This window comes from Cololabis saira, chromosome 4, assembly GCF_033807715.1.
Source record: "Cololabis saira isolate AMF1-May2022 chromosome 4, fColSai1.1, whole genome shotgun sequence".
Taxonomy (NCBI): domain Eukaryota; kingdom Metazoa; phylum Chordata; class Actinopteri; order Beloniformes; family Belonidae; genus Cololabis; species Cololabis saira.
Genome location: NC_084590.1, coordinates 23,981,337 through 24,001,196, shown reverse-complemented (window position 1 = coordinate 24,001,196; position 19,860 = coordinate 23,981,337). Strand labels below are relative to the sequence as shown.

Genomic DNA, 19,860 nt, shown 5'->3' with positions numbered 1-19,860 from the left:
ATAATAATAATAATAATAAAAATTCCTGCAAATACAATAGGGCCTTCGCACTGCAAGTGCTCGGGCCCTAATTAGCCCCAGTACCTTGAGTTATCTCCACTTTGAGCTCTTGTGTTCATTATTAAATATGTTTTACTGTTGATTTTCTGCAAAAAGATTTCACCAAATTCATTCAAGATCTTTTTTGCAGCAAAATTTCTTCCTGAAAAATAGGAAGAATAGTTCACCGCTGTCCATCTTGATTTACCACTAAGTTGCCAGGTGAAATGTATTCATCACTGCAGTACTCTTCCAGTTTCTTAATATTTGTCCCCCTTTTTTGTTATTGGGCCACAATGTGTATTTGAAGTGAACCTGTTTAATAGTTTTAATCCTGTAATTCTCACACTTTTTCCTCTTTGCTACTTGATCATTTTATGTCACAACAGCTTAAACAACATATTTTTTTATTGCTTGATGAATTAAAATACCCGTCTTTAACAGCAAAAGCAACAATAACTACATATTAAGATTCAATAATCTCAACGGAGGCTTCACTGACAAGGTCGAAAGAAATATGTCATGTGACCAATAAATTGTTTTATTGATTTGAGTTTTGTCTGCTTTTTCGTTGTTTTTATTCTCACCTTGGTTCTACTGCATTTTTATATATGTTTAAACATTTGTATTATATTGAGTTATATTTGATAGAGTTCCAGATATTAGCCTTTTGTCGTCATATTATTGACCTTTCCATCATTATGCAGGAAAGAGAGAAACTGGACTCCCTTGATGTCCACGCCGACACACATCTGTCGATGTTAACTTGATACATGAGTATCAATACGCTGTTTGCCTCTGTTGTTTTGTTTTCTCCTTTCCACAATGTTGCTCCTTGTTTCAATATTTGAAGCTGGTATTGTTTTACTTATAAAACATGAGATAAACTGATGTTTACGTTGTTGTCAGTGTCTATGATCTGTAGATTTATTCATCTACAGATAATCTATACTGTCATGCGCGTGATGCATAAATAATTCATACTGCTGTCTCTGAACTTCTTCTAAACACAGACACACTCTTCTCTTTGTATTTCTGCACCTGTCTCAGCTGAAGTGTCAGTTCTCAGCTCTTTTACCGACAGTGCTGCTGCTTTGGTCTTTAGATAAGATAAGATAAGATAAGATAAACCTTTAATAGTCCCACAGAGGGGAAATTTGCAAAAGGTGAGTTTGTTTTGTATTCGTTTCGCATTTTGGAGTGCAGTAAGAATGTGTAATTGGGCTACAGTATCTGGTTAGTGTGATGCAGTCTACAGTTACCTGACCAGGCTTTTCTCTCAGATCTACCACAACACTACAGCATGGACAAATTTCTGTAGGATTCAAGTGGTTGTTAAGATGTATGCATTTGTTGTATTTGTATTTGTATTTGTTGCAATCAAAATGTCACAATATATGTGACTGTACCAGGAAATTTGACTCACTTCTGTAGTTTGTGAATTAAGGAAACATCAACAAAGTATTTCATTGGACTTATCAATGCATGCATATACTCCTACATAAATGATGAGTCTTACATTTTATATTACTTTCCAGGAAACAGCTCTAAGATCCCACTAAGAATATCTAAAAAGTTTGTTTAAAAAAAAAAAAAAATTGTTAAGACAGATGCTAATACATACTATAGTATACAGAACCCCAACAACTAAATCTACAGGTGTATTGTATTTTTCTCTCTCTGCAAGGATGGTGTCCCCAGCCATCGCTCTGGCCTTTATTCCCCTTGTACTGACACTGCTAATTAGGTACCGCTACTACTTCGTGCTCTTCTATCGAGCTGTCCTGGTCAGGATATGGAAAGACTGTGTTACTGGTTTGAGCCGGGAGGAGCGTGCATTTCAGTATGTTCTCACCCATTCCACCCCTGGAGACCCTGACAGCATCCTGGATGCCTTTGATTTCTGGTGTAGCAGGGTGGAGTTCATCAGCAACATTGGACCAAAAAAAGGTGATGCTAGTTTAAAGAGAGTTTTTTTTCCCCTTGTCACGTGTAAAAATAAAAGTCTGATATCCTAAATCCATTAGGTTCTGTTTCGTGTGTGCCTTCAGGAAAAATCTTGGACCGGCTACTGATGGAGCAGAGCCCTCTGACAGTCCTGGAGCTTGGTAGCCATTGTGGATACAGCACCATTCGGATAGCCCGGGCTCTGCCTCTTGGGGGCAGACTGTACAGCATTGAGATGGATGCAAGGAATGCTGCTATTGCTGAGAAAATCATCCGCCTAGCAGGGTTTGATGATGACACAGTGAGAGCAAAACCGTGTCCCTGCTGCACAAAATTCCATAGTACAATCTAGTTCATGCTCTGTAGGTCTTATCCACGTAGAGGCCTTTAAATAGACGACTGCTTGTCTCCAGGTGGAGCTCATTGTGAATCCGTCTGACGAGGTGATCCCTCTGCTCCGGTCTGACTACAATTTGGAGAGGCTGGATTTGGTCTTCATGGACCACTGGAAGAAATGTTACCTGCCTGACCTGCAGGTAAAAGGCCATGATAGGCACTCACACTGCCCGTCCCAAAAAAGAAGCCCCACACTCAACTATTTTGACGGGCCATCTTGAGCATATGCTTTATGCTGTGGCATTGTTTTAATATCATTATTCAATGTCACAACATTTATTTCCACCGAGAGATGTATTGCTTTTTCAGCAAGATCTTTCACCGACTGTCCGAGTCAGACCTGTGCGTGAAATCTTTGCCTGCTCATCTGCCATATGAAGTCTCCTCGAGCTCACAGCAAAGATTCTCAAACGGTTTGAGGTCTGAACCCTGTAGCTGAATATGGGTTAAAATCATGCTTCATGCTCCATGAACCACTATTCCACTATTTGAGCTTGATGAAACCTGGTATTGTCATTTTGGGGTATGATCATGCCATTAGGAAATAAGAAAATCTATTAATGGAAAAACGTTCTAATTCGATCAACCAATCAATCAAAACTTTATTTCTATAGCGCTTTAACAAGCCATAAGGCAACCAAAGTGCTGTACAGGTGAATAAGAATGCAAAGAATAAAACTATATGATACAAATAAAAGTAGTAAGCAACATCCCTCAAATAGATCAAATACAATGCAAGGACTGGTCAACTGATCGTGCTCCCTGGGGTTCAAAGCCAGTGTAACAAAATGTGTTTTTAAAAGAGATTTAAAATTGTTGAGAGTTCTGGCAGTCCTCACAGACAGAGGGAGACAGTTCCAAAGTTTAGGAACAGCAACTGAAAAGGCTGTTTCCCCTAGTCACAAGTCGAGTCTTGGGAACCACCAGTGACTAAATATACGGATTCAGTATATTTTGTTATTTTTAGAAAACGTTGCTGAATCTGGACCTGACTAACTAAAACTACCCCCACAAGGCTTGTATAACTTCACCTGTAGATCTTCTAATCCTGATGTGGTATATCTGGATTCATCAGACCAGATGATGTTTTCTCCATTGCTGCAGACCAGTCACAACGTTCTCTAACAAATTCAAACCTTTTTTTCCCTGATTAGTCTCACAGATCACACAGATTTCATAGGTCTTGCATCCGTGTAGTCCCAATACCCGCAGTTGTCTTCATACTGCATTTGTGAAAATTAATTTATGTTCATGACTTAACATTGCTGCAAATTCTGCTGTTGACTTTTTCAAATTATTTTTTTTACAAAATATTTAACTCATGACCTTTAAAGATGTTTTTCCCACCACATATTTTCTCTGAAGATGATGGCTACTACTTCTGTTTAAGATAAGATAATCCTTTATTTCTCCCTCAATGGGGAAACTCACTTGTTGGCAGCAGAACACACTTAACACACACATGCAGGGAAGGGGGTAAAAAAGTAAAAAGTAAAAAATATATATAATTACAAAATATAGGTAAAGGTAGTGCGAAAGAAAAAAACAGTGCAAAAAAAGCAGGTATAATGAGTGTGAGGTAGACAGACAGATATTGCATAGATATTGCACATATGGTTTGTGCACATCTTGTTATTGCACGTGTTATTGTCCGTTAGCCACTGAGAGCAGGCCTGGTTGTACAGTCTGATGGCAGCGGGGAGGAAGGACCTGCGATGTTTCTAAACAGTTACAGTTATTTTTCCAGTCTACACAGTCAGTTAGGAAAATAATAGATATTTTTCTGCTTTACATGTACTAGTATTTACCATAAGACTTTATCAGCTAAAAACATTTTTTAAGTTTCACTGTTTTGCAATGTTCCCTGCGGAGCTCTCTCACTTTCTGAATGTGTCTGTTGCAGATGCTGGAAGGCTCTGGCCTGCTGGGAAAAGGATCTGTGATTTTGGCTGACAATGTGCTGTTTCCTGGGGCACCAAAGTTCCTCAGATACATCCGCAAAAGCGGCTTGTATGACTGGAAGGTCCACCGAGCCACACTTGAATATAGCAAGGGCATCCGAGATGGGATGGCTGAGCTGGTGTACCAGGGAATTAAGTAGACTGGGTGTCACATTCTAAATGAAATACACATTTTCAGGGTGGCCGTGGTATAATTCATGTCATGGCAACTGTTTGGGAATACTGAGATGTGCAAAGTCAGCTTCTAGTTTAGATTTTGTAACCGTTGCATTTGTTTATTCAACATTTTAAGTAATACAAAAATAAGATAGAGAAAATTCTTATGAAACTTTGAAGACAAATAACTGTACATACAGTGAGGACAATTTAATGCTAACGCAAGAAAAACAGTCTACCATCAGCACCCTCAAATGGATTTAAGAAAGCACTTGGGAAAAATACATTACATACCAATTAGGTTTTCTTTTTATTCACAAGATCTGTAGAAAACAATGTACAGATTCATTTTAGCTGAAAGGTATTGCAAAAATAAAATCAAACAAAATGTAAACCTCTTTTATGAATAGCCTCTATGGTTCAGCATCACTATCAGATTTGAAAAGATTGATTCAAGTCGACTAAAAGAACGTTTTAAAAGAAAACGTGATGTTTGAAAGAGTCTAAAGAAATATTATTTATACACATTTTCACTGAAAATGTTGCTCCTACTAATGTTATCTCTGAAAGTGTTCCTGATATTTAATATCAAATAAGAAAACAGTCACTGGCATGTAAAAAAAAAGAATCCTGAAATGTATCAAATCCAAATTTAAATGGACCTTTGACTTTATAATCTTTTAGCTCATTCAACAGTATGTCAACTTTCGGCTCATGCTGCTCACCATAATATAAAATGTTGCATCAGTTGCATCATTCATTTAATGTTTTTTATTGGCGGCTCAAAGTAACTGAATTGACTTTAAACTTCAGAGTAAGTCATTCAAAAGGTTTTAATGTAAAAGTTTTCTACTGAAGGAGTGTTTGTGATAAAAGCAAAAAAAAAAAAAAAAAAAAATACAAAGTCAAGAAAAAGGTTTAAATATTTCCTCATTAGTAACAAATTATGTTGCTGACTAGGGCAATGTTTATGCTCAATCAGCTCTCTGGAAACTCAAGAGCACATGACTGAAGATATGACACGGTTAAAGTTTAAGTGGAAGATCAAAAGGCCCATCGGTGCAGCTCTCACCAGGCGGGGGTGTACGTCAAACTGCTTACAAACCAAAACCTTCTGTTTATAAGTCAGTTAGTGCACCTCACCGGTTTGGAGCTGTTCTGACTGGATGGGATTGTTAAATGTATCCATCTGTTTTATGTGAAAATAAAGAGATAAAAAAATCTGCACGGCAGTATCTTCACACACATCCCACATTAATAAATAAATCTGCGCCAGAAAGCAACGGTAATACTTTCCGTCAAGACTGACGGACTGCAGCTTGAAAATATATAAATATTTCATTCTCCTGCTGAAATATCTTGCGGTATGTCACCTATATCCTTACTCTTGTTACACAAACAAGAAACAGATATGTGACACAGACTGGAAACACAGCAGTCACTTTTTAAATAAGGACCAGGAATCCAGGGACAAGTAGACTGACACCCAAAGAGTCTTCTGTGTTAGATCATCCATTGGTCTTGGTCTTGGTCCGGCCCTTCCATATCCACCTGACAGAGGGAACACAGCCAGATTAAGACAATTAGTTCTCCTGTTACTATTTTTCCCATTGTTTTCAAAAGCTAGTGAAATAAAATGTTGAAAAATGCTGTCACCAAATCCCACAGTCTCATCAGCATCAAAGTGCAAGTACCTCAGAGAATAGAATTTAAAATACTTCTGTTAGTTTATAAATCATTGAATGGTTTAGGACCAAAATACATCAGGGACTTGTTGCTGTCATATCAACCATCCAGACCTCTCAGGTCTTCTGGTTCAGGTCTACTCGGTGTCCCAAGAATCAGAACTAAACATGGACACACAGCATTTAGCTTTTATGCGCCACAGATCTGAACAAACTTCCAGAAAACTGCAGGAACATTAACACCCTCAGTTCCTTTAAATCAAGTTTAAAAACTTTTTTACAGCTGACTTCAATTGAACTATTTTAACTATTCTGAATTTAACTTTAAACAATCTTCATTTTACTACTCAAATGTAACTCTGGTTTAAGTCCAACTTTTCTTTACTCTGCCACTGCACTGAAACTTTGTTTTTTGTCATTCTTCGTGTATTTATTATGTAAAGCACCTTGAATTGCATGTTGCTGAAACCTGCTATACCAATAAACTTGCCTTGCTTTATCCAGATAATGATATTTCTAAAGTGGATGAATTTACAAAAAGTAGATGAAAGCACCTCATTGATTTCTCCATCATCAGGTGACTCATTATAGTCATTCATTTCATCCATGTCTTGCATATCTTCTTCATCTTCTGAGTCTTCCTCGCTGTCTTCTTCATCCTCGTCATCCTCTTCTTCCTCCTCTTCATAGCCTGCCTGCACCCATCAAATGCAGAGTTGCATGAAAGGGAGACACTGCAGCATGTAAACATCTCAATGTTAATACTCGGACAAAATGATGGCGTTTACCTCAAAAATAGGTTTCCCAATGGGCATCAGGTTGTTGTCCTTCTCAGCAATGCTCTGCAACTGAAGCAGGCGAACAGGATATATTGATTGAAATTTTTATTTCGAGCATATATAAAAAACAATTACACAAAACATAAAAAAAAAAGAATATAAATAAACAGTCATTTAAACAAAATCAAAGGGAAATAAACCGTCATGCCCGAAAAGGAGTAGGAGGAAGTAGAAAAACTTATGAGGTCCTACCCCTTGTTTCTATTTCAATTTTGCTTGAAAATAAAAATAAGAAAAAAATATAACAGCAAGCTTTACTTCAAAAATAAGTATACCTGTTATTACCTTATAAAATAGTACAGCACTTATTTGCAATATTATACCTCAGCCTTATAAATATGAATATAGTTGAGCATTATAAATATTATACCTGAGCTTTATAAATAAATGATATACCAGAGTAATTATAAATAATATATATATATATATATATATATATATATATATATATATATATATATACATACATATATATATATATATATATATAGTGCCTTGCGAAAGTATTTTGCCTCCTTAAACTTTGTGACCTTTTGCCACATTTCAGGCTTCAAACATAAAGATATAAAATTGCAATTTTTTGTGAAGAATCAACAACAAGTGGGACACAATCATGAAGTGGAACGAAATGTATTGGATATTTCAAATTTTTTTAACAAATAAAAAACTGAAAAAGTGGGCGTGCAAAATTATTCAGCCCCTTTACTTTCAGTGCAGCAAACTCTGTCCAGAAGTTCAGTGAGGATCTCTGAATGATCCAGTGTTGACCTAAATGACTAATGATGATAAATGGAATCCACCTGTGTGTAATCACGTCTCCGTATATATGCACCTGCACTGTGATTGTCTCAGAGGTCCGTTCAAAGCGCAGAGGGCATCATGAAGAAAAAGGAACACACCAGGCAGGTCCGAGATACCGTTGTGGAGAAGTTTAAAGCTGAATTTGGATACAAAAAGATTTCCCAAGCTTTAAACATCCCAAGGAGCACTGTGCAAGTGATAATATTGAAATGGAAGGAGTATCAGACCACTGCAAATCTACCAAGACCTGGCCGTCCCTCTACACTTTCAGCTCATACAAGGAGAAGACTGATCAGAGATGCAGCCAAGAGGCCCATGATCACTCTGAATGAACTGCAGAGGTCTACAGCTGAGGTGGGAGACTCTGTCCATACGACAACAATCAGTCGTATACTGCACAATTCTGGCCTTTATGGAAGAGTGGCAAGAAGAAAGCCATTTCTTAAAGATATCCATATAAAGTGTCGTTTAAAGTTTGCCACAAGCCACCTGGGAGACACACCAAACATGTGGAAGAAGGTGCTCTGGTCAGATGAGACCAAAATCAAACTTTTTGGCAACAATGCAAGACGTTATGTTTGGCGTAAAAGCAACCCAGCTCATCACCCTCAACACACCATCCCTACTGTCAAACATGGTGGTGGCAGCATCATGGTTTGGGCCTGCTTTTCTTCACCAGGGACAGGGAAGATGGTTAAAATTGTTGGGAAGATGGATGGAGCCAAATACAGGACCATTCTGGAAGAAAACCTGATGGAGTCTGCAAAAGACCTGAGACTGGGATGGAGATTTGTCTTCCAACAAGACAATGATCCAAAACATAAAGCAAAATCTACAATGGAATGGTTCACAAAAAACATATCCAGGTGTTAGAATGGCCAAGTCAAAGTCCAGACCTGAATCCAATTGAGAATTTGTGAAAAGAACTGAAAACTGCTGTTCACAAACACTCTCCATCCAACCTCACTGAGCTCGAGCTGTTTTGCAAGGAGGAATGGGCAAAAATGTCAGTCTCTCGATGTGCAAAACTGATAGACAAACCCCAAGCGACTTACAGCTGTAATCGCAGAAAAAGGTGGTGCTACAAAGTATTAACTTAAGGGGGGTGAATAATTTTTCACGCCCAATTTTTCAAAAATCTTTTCTTTGTATTTGCTTTTGAACCTGTAGATCAGTGGTTCTCAAATGGCGGTACGTGTACCCCTGGGGGTATGTGAAGGCACTCCAGGGGGTACGTGGGATTTTAAAATATACATATACGGTATTTAAAAAGTAGCATCCATGCAAAAATCCTTTAAAAATAAATATTTCATAAATAATTGAGGAAAATATAAGTCTAAATTCATAAAATGAATTTTATCTTCAGGAGTAGGCTATTGAACTGATTATCCTAAAACCGCAGAGTATCCCCTACACCAGGATGGTTCCACCTGACCTGTCAAATGCCAACTGGCTTCACCTGTCAATCACTTGGACCAGCGATGGAGTCGTGGTTGAAGCATAGCAGCAATATTTTTATGTTTAATAAATCAGTTACTGATGGCACAGTGCTCTGTTTTACGTCTTTTTTTTTTTTTTTACAACCAAAAGTGCTTTGCGCTGGTTAGGGGGTACTTGGCTGAAAAAATATTTCACAGGGGGAACATCACTGAAAAAAGGTTGAGGACCACTGGTTTAGATGGTTTTCTCACTCACTCACTCACTCCACTGTTTGAAATGCAACATTTTTTGCTTGTAGTTCTACATGACTGTAATTTTTAAAATGAATTGGTTCCCTTAATTCATATCTCCCCTGAAACATTTGCTGTATTTGTCCGGGTAAAGAGTTATTTCTGACTTTGTATATTATTTGTGCAGTCCTATATATCCTATATGATAGTCCTATATGGCCATGGGTAGGAGAGGGAGCCAGCCGTGTCCGGGTGTGGGTTACCCAGGTCTGGTGCTGCTGCTCCTGCTGGTGCAGCTCCGTCTCGTCCACGCAGGGCCGGTCCAGGTTGAACCACAGAGACTCGGTGATCCGCGGCAGCAGCGAGGGGAACAGCGTGGACATGGCTGTCACGACACACACCGCCTCAGTCAGCAAGTTAGACAGAAAACTAACTCTAATCAGAAAAATGCAGCTTCAATAATACCCCCAATAAAGATGAGCATATATGTATCTGTTGTTGGCGTTAATGCAGAGTAAACGACACAGGAGGAACACAATAACTGACGGCACCAACCGATTAAACACTTTTGTTAACTCTAAATATATGAAACCATCTGAAATATGTGAATAAAAATGATAAAAATAAGGAAATGTTAAAATAACGTTATCTTTAAAAAAAATGCTACAGTACCTAATTATATCTCGTTCAAAAAATTCAAAACACATTTAACCGGAAATCGTTAGTGTTCACGTGTAAAGAGTCCTACTCCCAGTAACTCCGGAGGAGTTCCGCTCGTTTAGCAATTTGTTCCGATATAGAAATAAATATAAATACTTGTAGCTTATATCACAGTGTCTATTAGGAAATAGTTTTAATTATTTGCTATCATTTATAAACTCTCTCTCTCTCTCTCTCTCTCTCTCTCTCTCTCTCTCTCTCTCTCACTCGCACACACACACACTTATTTTCAGAGTAATTGAACTTTATTCCAGAAACCTTACAAAATGTGGCATTATTGCTTGTCTTTTTTTTAGACACACACACACACACACACACACACACACACACACACACACACACACACACACACACACACACATATATATATATATACATATATATTCCTATGGACTATACAGTCTACAAAAGTTCTCGCGTCAAGCAAAAAGCTCTATTAGTATCTGTGATATAGTCTTTTTATCCCTACAGGTTATGATCAAAGGTGAAGGCCAGGCAGAAACATTGTTCTGCCAGTAACCAGAGAGCCATGCCTTTTGGCTCAGAACTTTCTTCACACCAAACCAGTACAGAGGAGCAAAGCAAGGGTGTAGAGTTGATCTAGCGATCAATGGCCAGGGGTAAATCAGTTGTTATCTCCTCCAGCACCTACACAGGCGTTACAAGGAAAGTCAAGGTGTGATTCCCCTGCTACTACATCATCCTCAGATACCTGTGCATTTATACATACAAAATAGCCACACATAATTTCAGCATTCTTATAAGGTTTAAAGTTTCCCTTGGATGAGGGAAGCAATAATAAAACTGTATCATAAACTACATTGACACATTTTGTGGTTTGTTTTATAGCCTTTGCAGGTCATGCTGCCATTTTACACAAGTTCTCTTTCACATTTGTGTGTATGTGTGTGTGTGTGTGTGTTCATGTGACAGAAAGAGGAAGGAGTTAAGCAAGTCAGAAAGACCTTGAGATAAGACAAATTATAAACATAGCTATAACAGAGGATCATGATGCACACACCCTTTAACAGACAGCCAATACCTTTCTCATTCTTTCCAACTATCTTACACGCATGCACGCATGCATGGACACACACACACACACACACACGCACACACACGCGTGCAGGTGAGAGACTTCGGACTCTAGAAAAAAATTGTTAATGGTACTACGAGTTTTCAAATTTCAGTTGTAGACGGGCAACCTTGTACTCAGTCTCAGTTCCGCTCCCAGGTTGTTTCAGACACACACACATATTTAGGCTGAGGATGTCTGTTTTATGACTCTTGTTTGGTCTTAAAAAGTGTGCTAGAGGCTGACTGGAGACACTGAACTGCAAGATCATACAGACACAACCATCCCAGAATCTAACAAGGTAAAGTGAACTTGTTCATACTTGTTTGTAATAATTTATTTAAGGATGAACACATTTTTCTTAAGCTATAATATATTTATACTTGCTTTGTAGAGGTAAGTTATGAGTCACATAGTTTATATTTTGCCTCAAGCGCAAAGATAATTTTACTTTAAAGCAGTCTACACTTTCACATCTTTTTATCCTTGTCAAGGTTGTTGTATCATGTTGAAGTAATTTCCACCTTTTGTCTGACAGAAATGAACATACATTTTTCATAAATATGATAAAATAATATATATTCCATTGAAAACATTGTTAATATGTTTTACATTTTACAGCTTATCCATTAAACTGTATATTGCAATCTGAACTCAGTGGGTTTCTTATACTGTGCATGCTTCCATAACAGTGAGTGAGATCCTACAATCAAAGGTTGAGTTTATGGGGGCCATCAGTAGCATTTGATTCTCATAGTTTACTGAAAAAGGAAACGGCTACTGTTTAGTTGAAGTAACTGAAACTGTGTGAACCTTTTAAGCGTCACACAACTTAGTAACTGTAGCCTTCAGGCTCAAAATGAAGTCAATATGAGTCTAAACTTTGTTTCTTCAAAAAAAAAAAACTTTCCATTTGCAAATAAGGTTTTTGACATCCTGTGAGATAAAAAACTGAAAGAGAAGTTCTAGGTTGTGCATGTGTTGAAAGCAATTTCTGTGAATGTAGGAAAGATTTTTTATTAAAGTGCAGCAGAAACAACAACTTTTAAGACAATCTGTATGTCAGAAATAAAAAGGAAAACTGTATGTAAAAAATTGTAACACAATGCTTCAATAATGTGTAACTTTACATGAATAACATGACTTTGATCCTATCTTTATACCTTGAACTGACTGTATTGTAACCACTTTGACAAATAAAGTGGCCAATTAGATGATAGATTGTTTTGCTTACTCTAACGCAGGTCTCAAACAAAGACTCAAGAGACTGATGAGACGTCCGATTCCTAGATAACACTAGGTTACTCAATCCATTAGTCAGAATAAAGTGAAACGTATCAAAATGCTCATTCGGGTAGTGTCTGTGCGATCTTAAATTTTAAACTTTACAAGACCCAAATGGCGGTTCAACTTTGAACAAGCCCCTCAGCATTAAACGGTCACATGGTATCTTTACAAGTTACAACAATCCAGGCACGAGGCTAGTCTCAGTAATAACTGTCACACACGCATGAATGATACGAGATACGAGAAGAATGATTAACATATTTGCAGAGACCTTTTTTGTCTTTTATTTAGCTTTTCTACTGACTTGCTTTTTCTACATCTGAACTGGGAGATGCTCCAACTCCTGCCAATGTTAACAGCAGCTTTTCTTCCACCAGCTCACCAGATGTTTAGTGATCTTTTTCTAAGAAACCTTTATTAGTGATGGATGAAGAAGACTAAAGATTGTCAGTATGTCCAGTCAGGCTTATTCGCAAACGGCCCACATACTTTATGTAGCAATCATATTCAGATTGCAGGTTACAAAATATTCTGTGTAAGATGGTCTTTTGGACTGTGCTATACATTGACTGCACTTGTATGCTGACATCTTGAGCCTTTTATGAAGAAGCTCCCACTCATGTATGTTGATGCTTCTCTTCTCTGAAGCCATGTGGGTGCTCCTGGCATCGTTATTCGCCCTCTCCAGTGGGGGCCTGTCTCTGGAGGAGCTCAACATGTGTATGGATGCCAAACACCACAAAACACAGCCTGGCCCTGAGGGAAAACTCTACCTTCAGGTGATGAATGGAAATATCTACTCATACACAACACAGACCACATTTGGTTTCTGTCTGAAGCTGTTTGTTTTTCTCAAAGGAAACAAAAGCAAAGGCAGCGTTGTAGTTGAGTCTGTGTCAAATTGAGGACAGTCTTGAGCATTCACGTCAGAGTCAACTCCAAGTTATTAAAGAAAAATCGCGTTTAAGTACAAGTGGAATTCAATGCAAACAACAGAGCTGTCCATTTTTTTTAAACTTTACTCTTTAAAACGCAATATAAGCGTCACTAAGCATAGGTCTATATGTTGTGCTGCACTGAATAGCAGTTTTTGGTATTTTGTTTTTTGTCAGCCGTTTAGAAAGCGTTGTCCTGACAGTAAGAGACATTTCATTAAGATCTCTGGGTACTAAGCTCATAAAAAGCATAATAATGCTTGATTGTACGGATGGCTAGTTTTTGGGCATATAATGAACTCTTCTTCCTCTTTCCAGTGTGCTCCCTGGAGGGAGAATGCGTGTTGTACTGCCAACACCACTGAAGAGGCCCACGGCGACAACTCCTACCTGTATAACTTCAACTGGAATCACTGTGGTATTATGAGTCCCCAGTGCAAGAAGCATTTCATTCAGGACACTTGCTTTTATGAGTGCTCGCCACATTTGGGACCGTGGATAGAAACGGTGTGTATTATCTGCATTCAGTCTCAAAGCATTTGTATATTTGTAACACTAGATGGCAGCAAATGCGTTGAAATGAGTGAAATGGCTGTTCTGAACAGAAAAGTCCACACATGCATTTGTTACTAAACTGAGTTTTGTGAAAGAAGTTTGAGTTTCCTATAGTTTATTTTGAGAACACATTTTAAAGTTTACTTCATACATCCTAACAATGCAACAATGAGAAGTAATAATAATTTATCACTTGGCCTACTGACTGAACTTGTGGATCATATAAACAAACCAGTTTTGTACATATTTATAGGCGGATGAAAGCTGGCGTAAGGAGCGTATCTTGAATGTGCCTCTCTGCAAGGAGGATTGTGAACAATGGTGGGAAGACTGCAAAAATGACATCACTTGCAAGATGAACTGGCACAAGGGATGGGATTGGAGCTCAGGTGAGATGTAGGAAACACCTTTCAAGACTGCTCACACAGTCAAGTGGATTCATGTTGATTACTAACACTTTTCACTGGTATAATTGTTTGCTTCTTAAAACAGTTGATCTCAATACAATTCCTACATTTAAAATGTGTTCCTCACTCTTTCTCTTTTCCAGGAATAAACAAGTGCCCTGAAGGAAGCAAATGCAGGAAGTGGACAGATGTGTTCCCCACTCCCAAGTCCATGTGTGAAGAAATCTGGTCCAAGTCTTACCTTTATACCACTTACACCAAAAGTTCTGGCCGCTGCATGCAGCTCTGGTTCACTGGACCTAACCCCAACACGAAGGTAGCTGAGTACTACCTCAATAATGCAAAGCAGTCCCAAAGCTTTGCTCTGACAACACTGCTCTTCCTGGCTGCGATGTCCTTCTCCGCAATGATGTGATCAAATGACGCCTTTGATATCTATCATCTTGTTAATTGCAATAAAAAAGTTCACGTGTTTCTCTTCTGTCTATGTTGCATATGTGCAGCTGGTGAATGTGGAGACAATATTTTTAGAGGCGATGGCAAGAAAGAGGCCTGCTGTCCAGGATCAAGGTCTCGTTTTTCAGCAGTACAACCTAGGGATGGGAATTATTAATCAATTATTGATGATAAATCGTTAAGATCTTTTTTTCATCATGTGGAATTTGATCATTTTAACCAGGATGACTTGAAGCAATGAGCTGACTTGCACTGTTCAGAAGCTACCAGCAAGGGGAGCACTTTATCGTAGTAATTCAAAGTAATTATCCTTTATACCGGTACTCGGACCACAAGGCTGCTGTAGAAATTGAAAGTAAATAGGAAGTGAGCAAAATGAAGTTTGGGTCAGTCCAGTGGCTCCTCCACCAAGAAGGGAAGGTCTTAACTCAAGTCAATGTGAAGTCTGGCCAGCAGTATGTTTAAAAATCACAAACTAGGACCTCTGACGTTTATTCTAAAGTTTATTTAAAAAAATACTTACATACGGCGATGAACACATTGAACGATCCAAAATGCAAAAACTTTATTTTAAAACTTTTTCAAATCCAAACTATAATTCACAGTATGTGTGTGGCCTCATCATAGCACCATCAGCCGGTTCTTCATTGCCGCAAACCTTTCCATCACCTTGCTCTAATCAATGGCGATGTCCCTCTCGATTGAGAGCAAGGTGAGGTTTGATAGTCTGGCCTCATCCCTGCTGCCCGGAGATAGTTTTTAATCAACTTCAGCCTGCTGAAACTCAGCATGAGTTTCCTGCTTTAAGGCTAAACTTCTGATGGGACAACTTGCTAAAAGTAAACGGACAACAACTTTATCCTTATGAACGCAAGTGTTATATAGTCCAACTTTCCTTATTTTATTCAGCACACTTTTCTTTTTCCCCCTTTGGCGTGGGCCCCCACACAGCAGTGGGCCCCCTCTGCCCCCCCGCCTGCTCCGCTAGTGGTCATAATTGATAATATTACGGTAATTATTTCTGATAACATTTTGATAATGCTGGATATAAGGCCTTTCCTATATTGTTTGTTGCTGTTTGACCGCCGTGTTGCTCGGTCATTGTGTTAAATACATGTCGTTGCACGTTGTAAACTGTTGTCCTGTAGGTTGAACACGTGTGTCTGAATTGTGCTACTCGCCTGTATTGAATCCAACATTACTGGATGTCATTAGATTTTTATCTCCAGTTTGATACCCATATCTTAAAGTCTGCATTAGGCTTATAATTATGTTTCAATTCAATTCAATTCAATTCAATTCACACTTTATTAGAGACACATCTTGAGGAGAGGTCCATAGTACCATTAAAACAAAACATAATTTTAATTATCATTAAAACAAACATAGTTTGACATAATTGACATAATGACTGGCAAAATCCATGGTTCTGAAACCTCATTTGAATGGTTCTGACCGTGTAGCCTGCTGCTGTGGTTGTGTGTCAGAGGAGCTGATCTGTGGCATTTTTTTAGCAATTATGTTTTAACGGGGATGTTTAGGCCACAAAGGCCCATCAAGAATGCTTTGTCCTCCCTGGGCTGGGATCCCTGCTCCGTCCTTGGAAGCAAAGTACACTTTTCTAACCGATACTATTAGTATTTAAATGTGATGTTCATCAGGTAAACTTGTTCTCTTTGTCTCTGGTGATATTTCTCCCTTTGAAAGTATCTCTGCAGAGCATTGGAGCAGCACTCATTTACTGAGTACTGCCTCCTCCTTTACTGACTAGGCATTTTCTGAAATAAATGTGTTGAAAGTCGGCCTGTTTCTGAAAATCTCCCAATATTCATGAATTTTTAGTTACATGGTGTTACAGCGCCATCTTGTGATTTTTGTAGGAACTTTTGTAATTGTGAGTTTTGATGACATAACACAGTGGCCAGACAAGCAGTTAGGATTAATCACATCTGAGTGGATTTCAGGAGTATACATTTACAGAAGCTAATTGAATCCTACCCTTGAATAGGTTTTATGTCTCTCTGAACAGAAACTGTTTTGTCTTGAAGAAGGGTTTACATCTGAATACATCTGTGAGACAGAAATCACTAACTGAGCCTTGTAAAGTAATTGTAGGAGTATGTTGAGGTGGAGCACTGGAGCTAACAAGTAAAGGATGAAGGACAGCATTCATGTCAGCACCAATAACACCTGAAAAGTGTCTGAAATAAACAGATAGATGAATAACTTGTGCCTCAAGTGTGAAGGCCAGGTGAGGGTCTGTCCCCGAGGTCCTGCTTGTTTAGTTCAGAGATAACTAATGCACCAGCCTCGACAAGATCCTTCAGCCGAATCGCTTAACTTAACTAACCGCTTAACTTGTTGACTCGGCGGCCAAATAAAAGATGACCATCGCGTTTATCCAAAGCTGGGTTGGTAAAAGCGGCTGGACACATGGCGTGTTGTTTACAGATGAGGAGCTGATAACAGCTAGCCATTGGCTGAGCCCACTGTCAATCAATTATATTATACATTAATTTAATGCTTCAAATAAACTCTGCTGGCGTGGTACAAAAAAAAATGGAGACCGTTCGCCACATAGATATATATACTGTATATATGTGGCGAACGGTCTCCGTTTGTTTAATCACGTGATCTAACGTGAGCCGCGGTCGGTCACGTGGCGTATTATACATTTTTCCCACACACATAATTGCGCTATGGTGTGTTGGATTGAAAATGAACGTGAACAAGCTGACATTTTTAGTTCTTTTTCTCAAAGGAGCTTGAGGCTGGATTGAGGCAGGATTTATGAAAAAAATTCGTATACGTTTTAAGTTTTCTAGTAATAATGTCAGATGAAGCGTTCCAAACCAAAAAGAATGAGTCCTCTAGCGTATCTCTCCGTTGCCTTGAACAGGCTGTGTGCTGCAAAATGTGCTGCAATTCGGGCCCAAATTTCCCGCGCTGGGCTGTGGATGTGACGTCACATGACGCTGCATGCACGTTCTCCCCGTTCTCCCGTGCCGGCTTCGCTGTTGGCTGCAGTATCCCCGACGGCCGTCGTGGTGAAGGGTGGCGCTAGAGAGTCTCATTTCTTAAAAGGAGCCTCATGCTCCTTTAACATAAAAAAATTGCTTCGGTTTTAAAAACAAAAAAAAATCTATTAAGAATGCAAACCAACTGTGACGTCATACTGTAACGCGTCATACAAGATCAAAGACGTGACGTGACCTCTGACGTACAGTACATACACCCAGGAATTGGAATTAAACCTCTCTGGATTCTCTTGGAGACAGTTGGGATTTGTTTTTGCTGTAAAAACCTTAAATAAACTTTAAATCTTAGAAATGGAGTCCGACAACAGCAGTTCTACATCAAATTCACAGTTTGATATTCAACCGAAAAAAGTTCTCCGTGGTCGCTCTTCCAACTACATCATTGTTAAGTTGCTTGGTGAAGGAACTTTTGGAAAAGTGGACTGCTGTATAAACCTGAAAACACTAGAACCTGTGGCTGTCAAAGTGATGAAAGAAGAAGAGGCTGAATTAGGCTCGAGAGAAGCCAAGACGCTGAAAAAACTCAGACAACTTGAGCCTGACAAGAGCAGTTTGCTCAAATTCACAGAAGATTTAACGTATGAAAACAATTTTTGTTTGGTCCTAGAACGTTTGGACATGAGTTTGGTTGATTTCATGGAAAAGAGAAGGGCTCCTCTTAGCATTTGTGAAATCAGGCCGATTGCTCAGCAGATGCTCGTCACTCTGAAGGCTCTGAAGAGCATAAATCTGGTTCATGCTCATATTAAACCAGACAACATCATGCTTGTTAACCATCATTCACAGCCTTTCAAGGTGAAGCTGGTGAACTTTGGTCTTGCAACCAAGGGATCAAACTTGTGGAAGAAAGGGGTTGTTCAAAACCTTTCTTACAGGGCCCCAGAAGTCCTACTAGAACATCCCACCTTGGATGAAGGCATCGATATATGGAGCCTTGGTTGTGTTTTGGCCTATTTGTACCTCGGACAACACTTGTATCCAATATACAGTGAATATGAGGTCATGAGGGTGATGGTGCAACTGAACGGTCAACCTGACAATGATTTCCTGGACAAGGCACCCAACACCCCTCGCTACTTTAATCTGGTCGAGAAGGATTCTCGTCGTGCATGGTGGCTGAATCCCCCAAAACAATACTGGCAGATAACAAGAAAGAATTATGAAAAACTATTTTGGTATTTGTACAAATGTGTTTTCTCTGGATCAACTGATGGCAATGCAGCCACAAAGAATGAACCCTGTTTGTCGTGAAGACACGAAAGCATTCATCAGTCTCCTGACGCAGATGTTCGCAATTAATCCACGAAACCGGATCACCCCAAGTAAAGCTCTCGATCATAAGTTCATCACCATGAAACACCTTCTTCTTGCTGATGATCAACATTATATGATCTCAGCAAATACTTTAATGACAGTGTGTCACCTTAATGAAAGAAAGTCGACTTCGGTTAAATGTGAAAAGAAAAAGGCTGGAACTTCTGGAAGCTATGGTGGCAGCTGTCACAAACCAGCAGCAGCAGCAGCCAGCTTTAACGAGATAACCACCAATAAACGTAAAGTAACATATGTAGAAAGAGCTTCCAAGAAAGTCAAGCTAGCTGACTATAACATATTACCCATTAAAAAGGGATCAAATGCTGCCAGCTCCAGTAAAGAAGATGCAAGGTTTGTACGGAGAGCTGTAATTACAGCCAAGAAAGACTCTGAATGGTTTGTTATCAACAATGGATCAAATGAAAGCAGCTCCAATAAACGAAAAGCAACATATGTTGAACGAAAAGCAACATATGTTGAAGAAACTTGCAAGAGAGTCAACCATGATGACTCTAAAATATTACCTGCTAAACATGGATCAAATGAAGGCAGCTCTAATAAACAAAATGCAACTTGTTT

At 38.9% G+C, this 19,860-nt stretch overlaps 3 protein-coding genes across 4 annotated transcripts; 2 read left to right on the top strand and 1 right to left on the bottom strand.

The window, feature by feature from the left end:
* Window positions 1-1,431: 1,431 nt before the first annotated feature.
* Window positions 1,432-4,598, top strand: tomt (transmembrane O-methyltransferase). The gene is made up of 4 exons (XM_061719217.1): window positions 1,432-1,989; window positions 2,091-2,287; window positions 2,400-2,522; window positions 4,286-4,598. The coding sequence occupies exons 1-4, from the start codon at window positions 1,650-1,652 to the stop codon at window positions 4,481-4,483; spliced, it is 858 nt and encodes a 285-aa protein (XP_061575201.1). The 5' UTR covers window positions 1,432-1,649; the 3' UTR covers window positions 4,484-4,598.
* Window positions 3,793-10,223, bottom strand: anapc15 (anaphase promoting complex subunit 15). 2 transcript variants are annotated; one of them, XM_061719219.1, is made up of 5 exons: window positions 10,167-10,223; window positions 9,758-9,879; window positions 6,973-7,032; window positions 6,739-6,879; window positions 3,793-6,050 (listed from the first exon to the last, which is right to left on the bottom strand). In XM_061719219.1, exons 2-5 carry the CDS (start codon window positions 9,875-9,877, stop codon window positions 6,003-6,005), a joined length of 369 nt encoding a protein of 122 aa, XP_061575203.1. In that variant the 5' UTR covers window positions 9,878-9,879; window positions 10,167-10,223; the 3' UTR covers window positions 3,793-6,002. The 2 variants fall into 2 exon arrangements, with proteins under 2 accessions (XP_061575203.1, XP_061575204.1); XM_061719220.1 differs by having other exon boundaries at window positions 10,207-10,212.
* A 1,078-nt stretch (window positions 10,224-11,301) lies between these two features.
* folr (folate receptor) lies at window positions 11,302-14,948 on the top strand. The gene is made up of 5 exons (XM_061719218.1): window positions 11,302-11,590; window positions 13,225-13,355; window positions 13,830-14,018; window positions 14,320-14,455; window positions 14,617-14,948. The coding sequence occupies exons 2-5, from the start codon at window positions 13,227-13,229 to the stop codon at window positions 14,886-14,888; spliced, it is 726 nt and encodes a 241-aa protein (XP_061575202.1). The 5' UTR covers window positions 11,302-11,590; window positions 13,225-13,226; the 3' UTR covers window positions 14,889-14,948.
* Window positions 14,949-19,860: the final 4,912 nt, after the last annotated feature.